General features: G+C 36.8%; 1 protein-coding gene across 4 annotated transcripts in view; it reads left to right on the top strand.

Moving 5' to 3' along the window:
- CDK5RAP2 (CDK5 regulatory subunit associated protein 2) overlaps nt 1–18,124 on the top strand; it is an 84,789-nt gene that overhangs the window by 20,988 nt on the left and 45,677 nt on the right. For all 4 annotated transcript variants that reach the window (XM_072882778.1, XM_072882776.1, XM_072882780.1 and 1 more), the window contains 6 exons: nt 2,795–2,965; nt 4,349–4,522; nt 11,078–11,175; nt 14,139–14,269; nt 15,876–15,991; nt 17,487–17,615. In XM_072882778.1, the coding sequence (XP_072738879.1) occupies nt 2,795–2,965; nt 4,349–4,522; nt 11,078–11,175; nt 14,139–14,269; nt 15,876–15,991; nt 17,487–17,615 (819 nt within the window). The remainder of the gene's footprint in view (nt 1–2,794; nt 2,966–4,348; nt 4,523–11,077; nt 11,176–14,138; nt 14,270–15,875; nt 15,992–17,486; nt 17,616–18,124) is intronic.

Consider the following 18,124-nt stretch of genomic DNA (forward strand, 5'->3'; position numbering starts at 1 on the left):
GTAGGTACTATATTATCCTTGCAACTCAATGTATAGAAGCCAATAGATTTTTCTCCCAGACAATTTGAGTGGTCAATGAGTTCAAGCAACCTCCTGTAGTGATGGATGGTTTTGTGTGTTACAGAATTCTAGCTCATGCAAAGAAGATAATTTTCAGTCTCAACTCTAGCTTGTTTTGAGAAGGATTTAGGGAACTCTGGGGGTAGAAATAGCAGAGGCAAAGTATCTGCAAATTGCAAGTCTCTCTCAGGCTTTTTTACTTTTTCCACAATTGTATGCCTTGTCCGTCCACCTCTTTCCATAAACCTAGCCATAATATTTTTGCTGCTTTAAAGGCAGAAGCATAATTTCTGTACCTGACAAGCGTTGTACACCAAGATGACTGAGATTAGATAATAGGGGGTGTAGTACTGTTATTACAGCAGCATCTTTTCTATCTATGCATGTCTATCATCTTTTCTTCTTAAAGCTGTTTATGGTTTTCATAAAGAGAAGGCACAGAGTATTGGTCACCTTAAGTTATAGATCAGGTCAAAAGTGTTCCTTTGAAGTTTAGTTACCTAACAGGTAATGTATTCACTTAAAGCTTCTCAGTGATGTAATAGTATAAAAACAATGTAAAAATAGAAAGCTAAGGAGTGAACTTTGCAATACAGTGAAAATCATAACACTGCAGTTGATCCTTTGCTTCCAATTCACGTGTTGTATATGAATAGTCTTAATGTGACCCACTGGAAGAGCTCCATAACTTGAAGCCAAAAGACTTTGCAGTTATCAGACCTTACGCTACTTCCAAAAGACCCGTGCTACACTGCAGTTTATATTTCTAGTTAGTAGTTAGGCAGAAATATTCTGATTCTTCAGTTCTTCAGTTTTCTTAGTCAAGCAAGCAGTTCTTTTGGTCCTGAAAAAATTAACTTTATTAGTTTGCAGAACTAAACGTCTAAGCTTAATCATTCTTTGAAACTGAATAACATTTGAGGTTTTTTGGGAGCTATTAGGAATTTCTTAGCTGAATCCTGATAATGAAACTAAAATTAAGCAAGTAAACCAAAAGGCATTGTAAATGACAATTTATATTTAATGTGCAAAATAAACAGAAGCAAAACACTAAAGTAGTAAAAGGATGTTAAGGATTTGATGTGAACCTGCATGAAGCAAGGTAATTAAGTCAAGGAAAGGACATAAAACAGTTTGTAAAGAGATTGCAATTAAAGTGTCACTAGTACTATTTCTTTGTACTTAGAATAAGAAACAACTATTGAATTTTAAATCCCAGTGGAGGTAAATGTAAAGTTTCTAGGTGACTACCATATGTGCAAACTATTTAAAGGGCTTATGATACTTCACAAATGGGCCCTTTTTGGGAATAAATGGAAAACATTTATTTTAAGATGTAGGCTGTGTTACCTGGTTCTTTGGGTCTGAAGAGAAGTTTAGATAGTATAAAGTCTTCTGTAAGTTTTAATTGTTTAATTTCAGACAACAGCTCCTTTGTTACAGTTTTCTACTCATTTTCCACACAATCCATGCAGTAAATGCTCTAGATCTTCTTGCAGAGTAAAAGCTTATAGCTTGCATATACACTAGCCTCATTTTATGCCTCCTTCAACGACAGTGTTGAAACGTCCAACACATCAGCAAAAAAGTTTGAAGTGACATAAACAGTAGTGGTGGAAGAGGAGGTGGAAGGATGGAGAAGCCATGTTATGGATTTTTCTACTGCCCTGTGCTCTTGCATATTTTCCACTCTGTAGCTGGGAACTGACTATTAATTACAGGCTAATAATTTAATGTATATTTCCATTGATTTAGCGATATTCCCAGTTCATAGCAAAATGTAAGGAATAGGAACCCAAGGCTTTATCAGGTGGTCAGACTTTGAAACCCCATAGATAGCTACATCTTCAGATGGTGGATTTTCAAGTGAAGTGGAACGTGGTCTGTAGGAATGCAGAGGAGAAAGCTATAATTGTGATGTGTGTCAAGTGTGCGGCCTGCAAACTAGGCAATACTGCTTTTTACGTTGCAGCAGTCCATGATGATTCTAACAGATCTCAGAGTCCTTTGGACTTGCTACTGCATAAGGCTATTGAAAGAGATTGTTTCTGTATTTTAGAAGCAAAATGGATGAGAAGTTTATGTTTCTCTGATGGGGAACTAAGATGTGGAGATGATGCAACTAATCTTGGAGCTGCAGGAAGTAATTAACAGAGCCAGAATCAAGATCAAGTTCTGTTCACAACTTCTATTCACGAGACAGACCTGATTGATCATTTGAAGTTTCTGCTCTTGTTAAAAAAAAAAAGTTTTAACATTTCTGACCTTTTGTTTGATGCAAAAGTAACTCGTAATACAATGTTAGTGCAAGAATTTTCATGGTGTGATGAGAAAAAGAGCAAACAACAAACTGAATCACCCGTAACCAATTTTCGCCTGTTTCTAGCAAGGGAGTAAATTGACTCGGAAGCCAGTGTTCATTCTGACAGCACCAACATCTATGTGCGTGATATTCCCAACGGCCTTGGAGTCCAGTCATTCTGTATGAAAAGCATTTAAATGATAACAACCTAGATTTTTAGAAGATGATACTGACACCTCATCTAAAAGTTTTCTTTCTTTAATTGTGTTCATTGATGCCAAGAGAAAGATACTGGCTTAAATACTCATATGACTGAATAGTCTGGAGAATGTAATTTAAAGCAATGGAAAGTTAAGCTAATAACGTGGGTTGTTAGTTTTGAACTTTTTTTAAAGTTGATTTGCTAAATATTCAGTTTCATTTTTTTGGTAGGACCTTAGAAATCAACTGGAGAAGTTACATGGTGAAATGACTGAGAAAGAAAAAGCAGTTGAACATCATTACAATATTCTTTTGAGTGAAAGCAATCAGAAGTTGCAGAGCCAAGAACTAGTTATCAAGCGGCTAACAGACAATATCAATCAAAAGGATCTACTGCTTCAGGTAGGTAGACTTAAGTTGAAATGAAAAATTGAAAGTTATCATTTGATTTTGTACGAGGAATTATTACAAAATCACATTTGTATTTGGAATTACTGTGGATTTTGCTGATAATCCTTCACTTTTTATAATACTGTATTTGCAGAACAGACATATAATTATAGAGTGTGTGACATTCAACAAGATTTCTTGTTAGGGTTTTATGAAGCATGTGGACAGAGGAGGAAGAAAGGCTTACTAATACTTATGTAGAATTTTCACTGTTACGGTAAGATACTTTAAAAGCTCTGAAGTGCCTATGATTTTCAGTTTATTGTGCAGAAACTAGAAGTTGAGGGATAGGTATAGATACTGAAATATTTTTTCTTCTTTTTTTGGAGCCCATTCAAAATGATGTATGTGAGAGGGAGCTGCCTGAATGTTAATGGACCCCTGCTCAATTTTTTTTATAGCTGGAGGTATAACTCTGAAAAGTGCAGATGGTATTCAACCAGCTATGCAAAGAGTAATAGTTGAGGTTTCTCTATACCTGATGTCATGGTTTAACCCCAGCCGGCAACTCAGCCCCCCCCGCCGCTCGCTCGCTCCCCCCCACAATGGGATGGGGGAGAAAATGGGAAGAATAAAAAAGAGAAAACTCGTGGGCTGAGATAAAGTCAGTTTAATAGGGAAAGCAAAAGCTGCGTGCTCAAGCAAAGCAAAGCAAGGAATTCATTCACTCCTTCCCATGGGCAGGCAGGGGTTCAGCCATCTCCAGGAAAGCAGGGCTCCATCACGGGTAACGGTGACTTGGGAAGACAAATGCCATCACTCCGAATGTCCCCCCCCTTCCTCCTTCTCCCCCAGCTTTATACGCTGAGCATGACGCCATGTGGTGTGGGATGTCCCTTTGGTCAGTTGGGGTCAGCTGTCCCAGCCATGTCCCCTCCCAGCTCCTTGTGCCCCCCAGCCCCCTCGCTGGTGGGGTGGGGTGGGGTGAGGAGCAGAAAAGGCCTTGACTCGGTGTCAGCACTGCTCAGCAGGAGCGGAAACATCCCTGGGTTATCAACCCTGGTTCCAGCACAAATCCAAAACACAGCCCCATACTAGCTACTGTGGAGAAAATTAACTCTATCCCAGCCAAAACCAGCACACCTGGAGACCAAGATGCATGCCTTGACTTTTTTTTTTAATACTTAAAAGATTGGATAGCTGGGGAAGCTTCTGTTCGATCTTTTGGGTTTTTTGCTTCTATTATATTAAATTGAGCTCTTCTTTTGCGAGGTATGTAAAGAACATGTGCTGGATCATCCTTGGATATTCTCCTGAATTTTGTTTGTTTGTCTATTCTGCAATATAAAACTAGAGTAAGTTTTGTAAAACTGTCTCATTGTTTTCTTTTGTTAGAAACTTGATGGAACGGTTAAAGAAAAGGATGCAGAATTGCAGGAGCTCCTGAATAAGTACAAGAATCTTCTAAGAGCCAATGAAGAACTTGAACTGAAAAACGAGGGCTTAGTAAAGGAAAAATGTGTTGCACAGTCTCAACAGTCAATCATCAAGATAGTCCGAGAGTTAGAGGTGAGTTTTTCATGATTCTGTTCATTTGCAGATAAATACCTTGACTTCAAATTGAAGCGAATTTTGACTTTGGCTTCAAATGTGTGGACTCGTATATGTTGTAATTCACCCATGTAGCAAGGGGCTGGTTTTCCTTCATATCAGTACAATAACAAAATATTCTGTATTATTAAAATGATGACAATGGCTTTATTAATAATCGTCTCATATGATTTGTATGATTGTGGTGGTATTGATCTGGCATCGTAAGAGTACATAGTATTGTACTCTGATGAGTTTATATGGCATCACTAAACCCTTTACTCTCAAAAAGCGTGCAAAATGTTTTGCCTGCCATAAAGAGGTAGAGTTTTGTGGTCATTAGGGTAGACATATTTCCCTGAGTGGGAGGGTATCTGCGTTTCTGAAGAGAGGTGCAGAGGAGAGTTTGTGTACTTCTGATAGATAAGGGGAAAGATTGCACAGAGCTAGTGACCACAGGAGATAAATGGAGTGTGAGGGTAAAAAATATAGGGTAGGAGTGAAGATATGTCTAGGGCAAGAAGAAAACTACTTTAAAGCAAAGAAGAAAGGAAATAGTGCAGAAATATATATATATATATATATATATATATATATATAAAGGTGGACAATATATGGCCACTATTTTATTTGATGCCATAAATTGAAAAGACTTGTTAGTACCTGAAATCAGAGGTCAAAATTCAAAGTCTTAAAATGTAGAGTTAGTTCCTCCCCCTTCGCCCCCCACTTCTGTACTAGCAAAAAAAAGTCAGGTGCTGTTAAGAAGTTTTTGAATCACTTGCTGACTCCATCACTGCATTTTTTATTATCGTGTACAGATTATTGAACAAGAAAGCTGCTTTTGAAGGTTCATTTCTTGTCTTTTTTTGTGTTGTTTGCAGCCTAGTATGTTAAGGTCTCCAAAAGCATCAGGCAAAGTAAAAAGAAATAGACTAGTACGTACTAAAGATGGAGAAAGCTATTTCGTTTCTTTAATAATATATCAGTCATTAATGAGATTTTCTCAAGGAAGTTTAAAATAAAGTGAGCCAACGGCAAAGGAAACTGAGTGCTATGTCTTGTGTCACATTCTGAACACACTAGTGATGAGATGCTTAATATGTTATGGGCACTAGCATTAAACAAGGTAGATGCAAGCAGACGTTGAGTCACGGGTTATATGACAAGCTCAGAGTAAAGGAGCTGCATCAGTGTTTGCCAGGGTACCAGTGCAGAATATATCAAAGTATATATGAATATACATGCAGAGAAAATAAAGTCTGTGAAAGGTTGAGTAGAAATTCTACCTCTGTAAAACAAACTGCAGTGCATACACGTAACTTCTGTCACAAAGGGACCTAAGAGCGATGGAAAATCATACAGAATTAATGAAAATCAAACACTAACTTTCCTCTGTACACCCCACTTCAAATACAGGTGTATAACCAGGAGAGAGAACAGTGGCAAGTGAAGCCATGCATGGCAATGACCCAGTACCCACCTTCTAATCACAATCTATTTTCTCTTGCTGGTTCACTTAGTGATTGTGAACAATACCTAATCACAACCCATTGTCCTCTCAGCTCAACCTCTGTGTAAGAGATCTCCTGTAAGAACACACTTCAGCATATTAATCACAAGTTTTTGGACACAGATTATCCAGAGCTCTGCTCTCATTGGCTGCCTTGGACTCTTTGATGACTTTACAGTGCTGCACCAACTCTCAACAAATGCACAGCTGGATCCTCCCCACCAGAGAGAACAGAAACCAAGCTCTTCTAGCCTCACTGATCTTTAAAGTTGAAGAAACTGAATTGAGAGATGCAGAACTTTCTCTCTTTCATCATACCTTTTTACTTTATTTTAATGTAATGATAAATTTTAAAGCAACCAACATCCAAAGCTCTGCTGGGTGCCTTGGCCAGGCCAGGGAAGATAAATGACAGTTTCTAATTAGACTTTGGATTCTTGAGCCACTGTCATGGGCTAGAGAGAGAGTGTGCGAGCGTACTGATAATTAGGTTAGTCATGCGACTGCTGACTCTGGTATCTATGAAGTCTCAGAATGAAATATATTTTACAGCCAAGGAATTTAGAAGTGCAATGAACTCCATATAATTTTGAAAACTTTAGTTGGTTTTGTGCTTAATGCTCTTCTCTCACAACCAATAATCCCCTACTTAAAGCTCTTTTTGTTGGAGCATTTGTTAGGTAAATATGTTTCTAACACAGATTTTTAGACCTTTGTGGTTCATTTTATTACTGAGAAAAGCAGCAAAATTGAGAAAAGTGTCTCTTGTTCAGTCCTTGAGTTGTGCTTCTGGGTTTCATTGTGTTGCACGTGAAATCTTGCACACAGCGTGTGCTGCAGTAAGGGGCCACAGTGATATGAGTTTTAATTCTAAATTGATTTCTCTAAGTGTAAAAAAAAATTATTGGATTTGCTGTAATGTAGCCTTTCTGTGATGCCTGTTTTTGGGAGGGGGAGCTTATATACCACTTGAGGGTAGAGTAGGAAATGTAGTTAGCTGATACACTGCAAGGCAAATCCAAAGTTTCTGCAGACACAAGGCACTTTCTAAATCCCATATGATCAGCACATTATTTGACTTTGGTTATAATTACTCCTGTATTTAGGGAGTTAATACTGTGCAGTCAGGGAACTGAAGAATACTGTGTGCATACAGTTGTGATGGCTAATTTGCTGCAGCTGGAGAAATTATAGTCAATGCATGGAAGTTATTGATGTAGCTGGAGCATTGCAGTTGATGGGTGTCGTGCGAATTGGAATCAGTGCAATTGTTGCAGTACTGCAGACATGTTTTAGCTGTTGAAATTGATGCAGTGTGCACATTGTTTAAGTTGTGATTATGGAAAGTGATGTAGTTGACTTTTTTTTTTTAAATACAAGTGTCCTGTCTATTAAATAGCGATCAGTGCATTGTAGTTGTTGCTTTCAGTCTCTTGAAATTGATGTTGTGAACGCATAAACAAGGTGGTAGTTCAATTTCTGATTTGATGAGATTAGCTTATAGCTGAAAACAGCAATGCTTTTTGTCAATACCCATGTCTTCACACACTTCAAACATGATGCTTTTTACTTGTGACACTGAGCATGGCCTGGTGATGGGAATGGATGTGGTTGGTGTATCTCACCATTTCCATACTAGCAGAAATTTCATCTTAAAGGAGTTAGCCTGATGAAGTGATATTTGGAGTATATAGTCCAGTAGTCTTGCCTCACATATCACCAAGAAGGGCCATAAGTTCCTCAGAGCCATCAGCTTTGTGACATTTTCTGTGGTTGAGATGACATCTTCTAAAAGTCACCAACAAAGTCTTTTGCTATAGTAATTTTCATCTTTAGATATATGACTCAGTGGCCCATAACAATTTTAATCTTATTAGTGATTGCTTCATTTATGGTAGACCATACATAAAGTTTACAGCAATGTTAGAAGAAATTACCAAATTCTGGTACTGGTGGATGGATGGATGGATGAAGCAGTGATGAGGTGTAGGTTATGGCCTTCTCTCCATCATTCATCCTTTAACCTTCAGAGATTTTGAAATGATCCCGATGGTTGTTGTAAGCAAGAGTATTCAGTGAGGCAACTGGATATTCTTGTGACTTTGCCAATAACTTATTTATTGTGGAGCTATAAACCTTTTACTTCCATTGCTTACAATTTGAGAAACCTTTAATGAAAATAAGTTATGTTTTCCACCACTGCTGCTTAGCAATAGTATTTCAGACTTAAATATAGACTTTAATGTATTAGATTGCCTCCTTTCATGGGAATAGAAATCTTTCACTGCAATATGGTCCTGGATGTCTTGCAGCTATCTCCTCTAACACATTTTCCCTCACACCATGTGTCAAGAGGTTTAATGTTTCATTAACTCCCACAGCATTATGGTCTATTTAAGTTACAGAGCTGCCTTATGTTTTGTGTACCGTTGGGGAGTTGATTGGAATAATTCACTCCTACGCTTTATTTAGAAATGACAGTAATAATGTTAAAAAAAAAAAGTTCATGCTGTATCTTCTCATCCTTATTATTCATGAAAGATTCTGAAAAATCAAGAACACTTCTTCATGATTTTGCTAACCTCTACCTAGCTAATTGAATTTAGAATTCATAATAATTTGTGTATAGTCCATGACATTTGGAATTAAGAAACAGCTCATGTCTGTTAGGCAGGAAAAAAAAAAGTCGGGAGGATTTCATGAGCTTACTCAGATTTTGGTGCAGATGTAGAACTAAATTAATATGTGAATTCTAAAAGAAACATAGGAAACCGGAGCATGGTTCTGTGCATAACACTGCTTTGTTAATACAGCAGCGATAGACCCTGAACAATTGGTGACAACCGTTATCTAATTTCTGTACCGTAAACTCTTCAGAGTGACATTACTTTGCCAGTGCTTCAGAAGGAGCTTTTAATTAGGATATAGTTCTGTAGTGTCTTCAGTAATAATTGCAAGGCTTGTATCAGACATATGGAAGAGTTCACTAGAACTTTTAACAGACTGTTAACTGACTAAATTAAGTCAAAAGATTTCTTTCTTCCGGTTGCTTTCTGTGTCACTGATCAGTGTCATTGTGATCAAACTTTTTCCAAGTTAAATTGCATTCTGTGTATTTTATGTTTAGTGACTGTTCTTGAAAGGCTGAGATTCCAACACATTGATAAGACTCTTTAATTCAGGTTGTAAATATACTTTTTTAACATGTTTTTTTGTGAGTTTTTTTATTAATGGGCTCTGGATGACCCACCTCCATCTGTTTGCCTTCGTGTTTCTCAGTACTCAGCCAGCAGAAGCCATTGCTGTGTGCTCTTCCTCTGCTCATCTAGATACTAAACTTGATATGAAGCTCAGTATTTTGCACTTCATACACAGAATGGTATTTAATGTATAAATTGCACTAGAACCTGGAAACATTTGTTAGAATACAGCTACCATTAGGAATGATGGTAGATAAACATGATGCATGAGTACAAAGGCAAGGTCACTTCTTCAAAGAATCTGTAGCATTAGGTGGTGGAAGCTACTCTTTTTGCAGTAAGATCTGACATGCAGATTACCTTAACGGGAGTAATTTGATCAAAACTTGATTACACTTGCAAAATATTATTTAACATATTTGCTAGCATACTGTGAAGTATGAGTGTAAATCATTAAAAGTAAACAACAGTTGTCCTTGCTTTTGTACTGTTTACTTTGCAGAATACTGAATTTTTCAAATTAACAGAGTCTTTGCATCGTTAGTGTGAATTAACAAGATTCTACTGTAGCTGAATTTTTGTTGCAATTCCTTCCTTAGGAATTGCAATTGGAGTAATAACAGCTGCTTAAAACTCCTGGGTGTAGATTTCTTCCTTGTTCATGATTTGTTCACTAATGATTTAGTATCTCTTGAGAGTTTAGTTTCCAATCTTGAAGTTGTAATACGGAGAAAATAGAATTACCTTTCATTCTTGCCCTCCAGAGTTATCTTGTCATCTAGAGCCATAAACATTCCCCCTTAGCTGTGGCACGTTTTTTCTTCTTCCTTTCAGTTTTCAGTTGAAAAAGAAAACTGAGAGAAGCAACAAGGCCTACTATTCTTCTCAGACAGAGGCAGAATATATGTGTCTGACACTAATACATCTAAATTTGCTATAGATAGCCCAGTTATTTTTCTCTTCTGAGACGGCTGATATCTGAGATATTTTTATGTAATAAGTGCAAGCAAGTACTCCTTTAAATAGCTGCATTTTTGCCTCCTGCTGAAAAAGTGGCTGTGTTGTTGTTTTGGAGTGAAAAAAGTCTTGGGAACGTAGTGGATCCTTACTGAGAATGTAGCATAAGAGCCTGGATTTATTATAATAATAATAATATACCTTCTGTGAGCAAGACTACAGGTAAACAATTTCTTTTCTTTGCACAAGTAAAGTAGCAGCTTGTAGTGACCCAGCTGAGTGTGCAGAAAGTTGACTCAACGAGTGTGTCTCTGACATGTTCATCCTTTATTTGTTGGCTCAATACAGTCCTTTCTGTTCAGAAATGGAACAGAATTTGCAGAAACCCCTCCCCCAAAGTCAATTTTATCCAGAATATGGGGAGGACTGTTAGGACGATGTTCTAAAATGTGTGCTCAGAGCTTGGGCTTCGCTACTTCCCTTTCCCGGCTCTCCCTTCCCCTCCCCTGAAAGAGGCACCTACCAGGTTGTTCCTGGGTCGTTCAGTTGTAAACTTTGCCCCCGCCCCCAACATCCTTATTTCGAAAAGGTTTTTAGACTGTGATAAAAATGAACCACTGTTTAGATATGTGACTCACTTAGGCAAATAGTGAAACACTATTTGCCCCTTTTAATAATGGCTGTTTTTAAGTATCATGAATAGTTTCCAGATTCATATTAGGCATTGGAGGTGGGTAGTCCTGTTCAGCAAATTTGGATTTCTACTTCTATCTGTTTTCTTCAGAACACAAGTATACACATAGTTGTAGACATGCAAACTTAAAAATTACATTGTAAGCTTAGTATGTTCTTGTTTTAATTTAGGAAAATAAAGAAGCTGAATATGAAAAGCTGATCCTTGCTTTAAGAAAGGAACAAAATATTTATTCTACACTAGTGAAGACTTTCAAAGAATCGGATAGGTAAGTACTTTTCCTATTTTGGTGGATAATCTAAACTCAAAGGGCAAAAGTCAGAAGTTGTGAAAAAAGGTGCAGCTTAACTGGAGTGGTGATTATTTTCTACCAGCCAGTTGGTCATAAGGCATAAACTAGCATAAACTAGCTGTAGTAGTCTCCTTATAAGAGAACTATTTTTGTAAGTGGGGTTATATTATCTAAATTACTTAAATGTTTCTGAAAATATTTCTCTTTGGATTGCAATCTCGTATGAGCCAGACTTCCAAAGTAAGCAGCTAGATTTTCCGAGGAGGTACGTGTCTTGTATTGGAATATAGGGGAAGAATCAAATCACAGTGACCTTTTGGGTGCTGGATGATTTGCCATGGTTTACTCCTAAAATACAGATAATGCTTATCTTAAAAGTGGCACTGTGAGAATTTTGATGAGAATATAAGCCGGTAAGATTTTGGAGAAGGTTAAACAAAACAGAATAATTGAAGTTTGCATAGTATGCTTTTAATGTAAAGGATTCAGAAATATGGCAGGAGCAAGTGTTTTTTAACCCTTTTCAAATCAAAGAACACAACATTTTAGAAAGGAATCTGTGGCCTGCTTTGTATCCTATTATTGCTTGGCAGTTGAGGAGGAGACGTTATGATAAAATAAAGAAAATTATTAGCCTTTAGGTAAAATAAATTTACATTTTTTATAAAAAAATTACTTTTACTGTTATAATTACAAATATCTTAATTAGGTATTGGCAGCATTTGAGAGCTAGCTCCTGACTCTGCCTGCCTGAAGGCAATGGCTCATACCTGCCAACTTTGTGGGAATGTGTTTTTGTATTTTGCAGTGGGTTTATAGACCACTATAGTTTGGAAACCGTAAAGTGAGTAGCACTAAAGTAGATGAGATCTGGTATTTGAATTAAGTGCATTAATAGTAATGCCATCTTGTGCTTGGGCACAGCTCAGAAGCTTTTAGATACTAGAATCTTTTTAATTAGAAGTAGTGGTAGAAGTCAGATTATGGAGATTATTTCTCTCTCTGGGAAAAGAGCAATGGCTTTTGTGACCTTCCTGTTGAACAATCAGCAAATGATGGAAGAATCCAGTTTGTTTTAATACTTCATATGGAGGGTGTGACCTGCTGTTGAAACATGTTCTGTGGGTAAGGTGAGTGTCAACACTCTCTGTAGTAATGACAACAAAGTAACATAGCTCTGATACTAGTTTTTCTTAGAATATCTTTCAAATGAGGAAAATTAGAACTGTAGCTCTAATCATTAGGGTAATAGAAGTTTCCCAATTAACTTCTGTAGGATCAGGAGCAGGATCATGAGTTCTGTTTTCTGGATATGGAGTTATAGGATGCACAGCGCAGTGCATGTTATGCAATGATTTGCAGAGGATGCACGATGAGTCAACAACAGAGCTGGAAGTTGGTGGCAGGTCTTCTCATAAAGCCCTGCAGATAAATTCAGCTTCCTCAGTTGTATAATTGCCATCAGCAGTGACATGGATTTTAGGCAAACATCTGTTTTCTTCCTGACATATCTTGTTTTAGGCATTATTTATTTTAAGCAACCTGGATGGTTATTTTTCAAAATAAGCTACCGGATGTCAGGACCAAGACATTTCTTGTCTCTCCAAGCAGGGAATCAATGCTTTTTCTTATAAAACCTTTAACTTATGAAAAGGAGAAAATGTGCTTGCTTAGCTTCTAGTAATGTGTTGGTTTGTTTTTATTCTTAATTTTTTGCTGAGCATTTAAGAGCTCTCTCTTCAAAGATACTCTTGAGCAAGGGAGAATTGGTTAAAGCAATAGTTTCTTATGCAGGAAACACTGACAACAGCACACTTGTCAGAAGACAGACTGAGAGTCTTTGTACATGCTGTCTTTTAATTACTGCATTTCTACAATATGCTGTTATTCTCATGCAAGTATGATGTGCTGTATGTTCCTGTATAATATCCTGTAAGATGGATTTACTTTTTTTTTAAAGATTCCTGAATTCTCTGGCATTTAGTGCAGTGGATTGGAAATTCTACAGCAGCTTAATTTATCTTAAAACACTGAGGTTCTGAGTGAAGTAAATACAATGAGTTCAGTAACACCTTGTTATTTATTTGTTATTAAATCCAATTTATTTCCTTTTATTAAAATTTCAGTTTTTAGCGTACTTAAGTCTTTTTATGGACTGATCAGAGCTGTCTTGTTGATATTGTTGAAGGGTATGGGGAAGGTCTGGCAAGGGACAGCTAGAGGTGCTAACACCATGAGGCCTCAGGGACAGCGACTGATGCTAAAGTGAGAGCTTCAGTGGCCCCCTTGGAAGAAACTTGCTTAAAGAATTAGTTCACGTTGACAAATTATCATTTGTAAGTTTTGGCATTTGCACCCCATTGAGATAATTGAGACAATTTAGACCTTAAGAGGTCTTTTTACAGACTGTCAGATAAATGAAGAAATAAAACAGTTGGTCGTGTCTGGGTCATGTTTGCAATGAAACACGATTTTTTATTTTTTTCTTAAGTGGAGCATTAGATTATATAGTATAGTTCTGTAGCAAGAGAACAAAGTTTCCATGGTCACCATATGATGGAATACACAGAGCCATCAGTATTATGTGATAATGATATTTTTCTGGCATACTTTTCAGAAGTTAGTGATTTTGATTTTCCTTAAAAAGAATTACACAGAAGTTGGCTGGTAGAATATATCTGTCATGTTTAAGCTGACTTACAAGCAGCACAGCTCAAAACAGCAAGAAAAGGATGTATATGTAAAAGTTGAGTCTCATCTTTCTACGTAGGGATTTGTTTATTCTTATGCATCAAAACGATGTAACTGTATGATGAAAAACAGCGATGGCCAATGTGAAATGGGCTCTTTGTGGAAGCCCGGATGTATAAAAGATGCTGAGGTGCACAACAAAATGTTTTGAATTGAATCTTGAGGATTTTTTTTTCTCCTTTTTTTAGTATAAATAGCTTGCAAACGGAACTAAACAACATTTTCATGTTGCGAAAACAACTAGAAGAAGATGTTTTAGCTAATCGGAATCTGCAGAAGGTCTTAGAAGATCAGATTAAGGGCATTAAAAACCGACAAGGTCTGTATACATGTGCAGCCCATCCTTTTCTTGATGATCTTGCACAAAAGAACACTGGTTTTATTACAGTCAGTTTGCTGGGATGGAGAAGAAATGTTTGAGAGTAGAAAAAGGTGTTAAAAAACTTCTTTTTGTCTTTCTATACTGAGAATTATTTGGGGGATTTGTAACAGATTGTCTTTGAGCAATCAGGGCATATACAGAGGGACAGCTTTCCTCTTTCCATGCAGCAAATGTTAGGAATTCTATGGCAGTTCTACTGCAGTGATCATTTCAAGCTGTCTACAATTTTGTACCCATAGAATTTACTGTTTTCTGCAGAAGTCAGAGATTCCTGGCTTTGAATAAATCTGTGGCCATGGGATCACTTTCTGACCGTGGAATGTGATTATTTCACAACACTTTGGTAAAAAGCTTGTGTCTCAGGAAATGGCTAGACTCCTCCTAACAGAAGTAGTATTTCCAGAGACAGAAAAAATAGCCAGAGGTTTTGTTGTTTTGTAATTCAGAACTAGTAGAGCTTTTAAATATAACTTATATTCTACCTTTTTTATTGTATTTATTTGGAGGTGTTTTTAGTATATACTTAGATATAGAAAAGAATAATGTAAGTGGACATTGTTAAATATAGTTTACTGCATATGTACAGATGTATCTGTTTTATTCCATAGCAGATATATAAATAACAATAAAGCCTGTTCACTTACCCCTTTAAACTTAGATTTTCAATTTTAGCATCACTCCCTTGACAGCTATGATAAGTGACAAAAGCTAAGCTTCTGCCGTTTCAGTTTCCAACCTCAAAAGCACAGAGATGAACAACCAGAGTAGGCCAAAGTCTTGTGGATACTCCTGGGTTCTCAAGAGCAGTTGTGTTGAGGGTGAGGCTGCTAGGAATGAAGGCTCTGAAAATTAGCAATCATTTGTGAAGCTTTGGGTCCTTGCAGCAGCCATGGGATCAGTGTCAGAGCTGGGAGTAGGATTTGGATGTCTCTTCTTTGTCCTAATTTAGATATGCTTTCTCCCTATCTAATGAGATATATTTATAGAATTAACTGTCATCTATATTGTAAATGAACAGGTGTTTATTGAAATGTAACAAATCATTCCTGCAGTTATAGAGGAAATTAATAAGTAGCTATTTTCAATTCAATTAATGCAATCTTTTGACCCAAAAGCAAAATAAATTCAATAACTTTGTCTAACCCGGCTTTTTGCCTTGAGACCTTGAGTTCATGTTCATAAAAATATAGTTAAAACAGAATAACTATTCATGCCTTACTTATCCTTCCTAAAAATTATTTCTAATTGTAATGCTAAATATGCAAATTATAATTCAGAATTACATTCACAACTCATGCTGATAACCACAGAAAATACAGCCAGAGAAAATACAGCATGTCTATGTGTCAGAAGCACAAAGAAATATGAGGACAAAATTTGTTCAATTAAACAGAAAGCTTATTTTGGGGGATGAAACATTTTAACTGGCCTCCCACAGACTTACTAGTAGGTTCTTATTTGAAAAGTCCTGTCTTTGCATTTTATGCTGTGCTTTCCTGCAAATAGAGTTTCTGAAATAATTCCTGTCCTTGGTTATTGACAGATGAAACGCTATCTTTCTGTGGAGATCAAACATCTTATATGAGTATCTGTTTAGGGGAGCAAGATCATTTAAGCCTACAGATAGACCATCTGTCTCTTGAAGAACTTAAGAAAAAGGTATTGATTTTTTTTATTATTTACTGTTTCTAATGGCTTAATTCAGCTTCCTTTATAGTTTGTGCATCTCTCACAAAAAGGTTTATTTAGGTGCAGTTGGGTAGTTCTGAAAGGATTTGAAGTTCTCATCTCTGTGGTTTGTGATCCACCTTTTATGAACTATTCAGTCTTTGTTAAACCACATGAGCTTCAGAATCAGCTGAAAGATAGGTGGCTTGCTGCAAAGGTTTTGTGATAGTTAGACACCTGGATTCAAGTTTCAGACTCGATACCATATTTTAGTCATCATGAAATATACCAACTCCAAAGCAAAGTTTTTGCATTAAGTATCCTACAACATGTATTTCATGGACCTTTATTAATCATGAAGGTGGTAGTGGTGTCAATAATTTATACTTCTGTATAGCACACTCCATCCCAGGATTTGCAAATCTTTTGGTAAATATGGCATTTTATATAATAACCCTGAGGTAAGTTAATGTTGTCACCGTTCTACGTAAGGAGATCTGAAATTCAGAGACATTAAATGTGCAGGCCACTGTCATAGAATAAATCAGTATTGGAGTTCAGAACTTGTTCTTCTGACTCCTTATCCTGTGCAGCGACCTCTGATCCATGCACCAATTTATGATACAGAATTATTTTGGATATGGTCGTTTGGGAGTGAACATAAGTGAAGTTTTATATTTCTCATGGCCAGCTGAATTGTAGGCAGGTGTTCAAAATCTGGAGGTGGGTAATCTGAAGGAAAGAAGTTTGCCTTACACTGAGCAGGTGTCAATAAAAAAAGCCCCAGATTGTGTCCCAGTCCCATTCTGGGGTTATACCACTTTTATCTCTGAACATATTCACTTCAGTAGGTTCAGGGACACTAAAAGACATTTATAAACCATTTCTTACCTGAAAAACGGCCTGAAAACTGATCTGTTTTTTCCAAATATATTAATTGGTCTAATAAAAAGATTTCACTTTCTTCTGCAAACATTACCTTCTTGATATACTACATGAGTCTGTGACAGTAGTGTCTGTTCAAGAGTCTCGAACATGATTGTCAATTCAGATTTTGTATCTGTGAAACGACTCAGAATGATATTGGCTTGTAAAGGGTGTTTGAGATAGAAGAATGGGTTGTTTCTGAATGCTGCTATTTCCCTGTAATGCTGGTTTCCCTTGCACTAAAATGTTTCTTCTCAAATCAGCCTGTTGGTGTGAGGTGCCCTCAGGTTTCTTTTGCTACTGAGTTATGAAACTTGATACCTCAACTTAATAACATGGCTGAAAACTACAGTCTTACAAGTTAAGATTTCTTGAACACTAGCTCACAAATACATAATCAGGTTTTTCATACATAGTGAGATTGCCTTATGAGCAGATGTAGAAGCCCAGGGTTTCCAACTCTGCAGTTTAGATTTAGCTGGAGATTTATATATCGTCATTTGTTTTTGTACTAGTATGGATGTTACTGGTTTTGCTTGTTCTTCCTTCGGTTATTTAGGTTACTGACCTTCTCTTGATGGTTAAGGATCTACAGTCAATTAATCAAGAACTTAAGGAAAAACAGCTTGGACTTTGTACAACAGATTCTCAAGGGAAGGAAGCACTAAAAATATTAAACCACAGTGAGGTAGGTTTTCTGTGTTAAAGTAGTGAATCTGACTCTCACATCTAATATACCTTGTGGAGTCATTTACTTCACTGCAGAATGAGTGTAAAACCCTTGGGGCTTATGTTGCTAATTCCTTATAATAACTTTTTAAATTAATGATGTAAACAGCTTTAAGATGTTAGCACAACAGAGAATCAGCTCAATGCAAGTGTTCAGTGATGTGTCAGGTTGGTTTTAAGGAAACAACTTACACACTAAAATATTAATTGGGACTGTGATATATTTGTTTTGCCAGTTGAAAAGGGAGGAAATAGTTAATTCTACAAAGAAAAGAGTATCTTATATAACATTTTAGCTATTACTGAATGTCTGCTTGTCTACTCTTGAAGAGCCATTCTCACGCTGTGTCTAGTTCTGTAAGAGCTTAGTTCATATCTCCTCTGCATCTACAAAACAACTAGGGTTCACCATGGCCAAAAAAGACAGAATAGCACTTTGGGTCGCTTAAATGCATGGTTGTTCCTTCA

This window comes from Ciconia boyciana, chromosome 18, assembly GCF_034638445.1.
Source record: "Ciconia boyciana chromosome 18, ASM3463844v1, whole genome shotgun sequence".
Lineage (NCBI taxonomy): Eukaryota > Metazoa > Chordata > Aves > Ciconiiformes > Ciconiidae > Ciconia > Ciconia boyciana.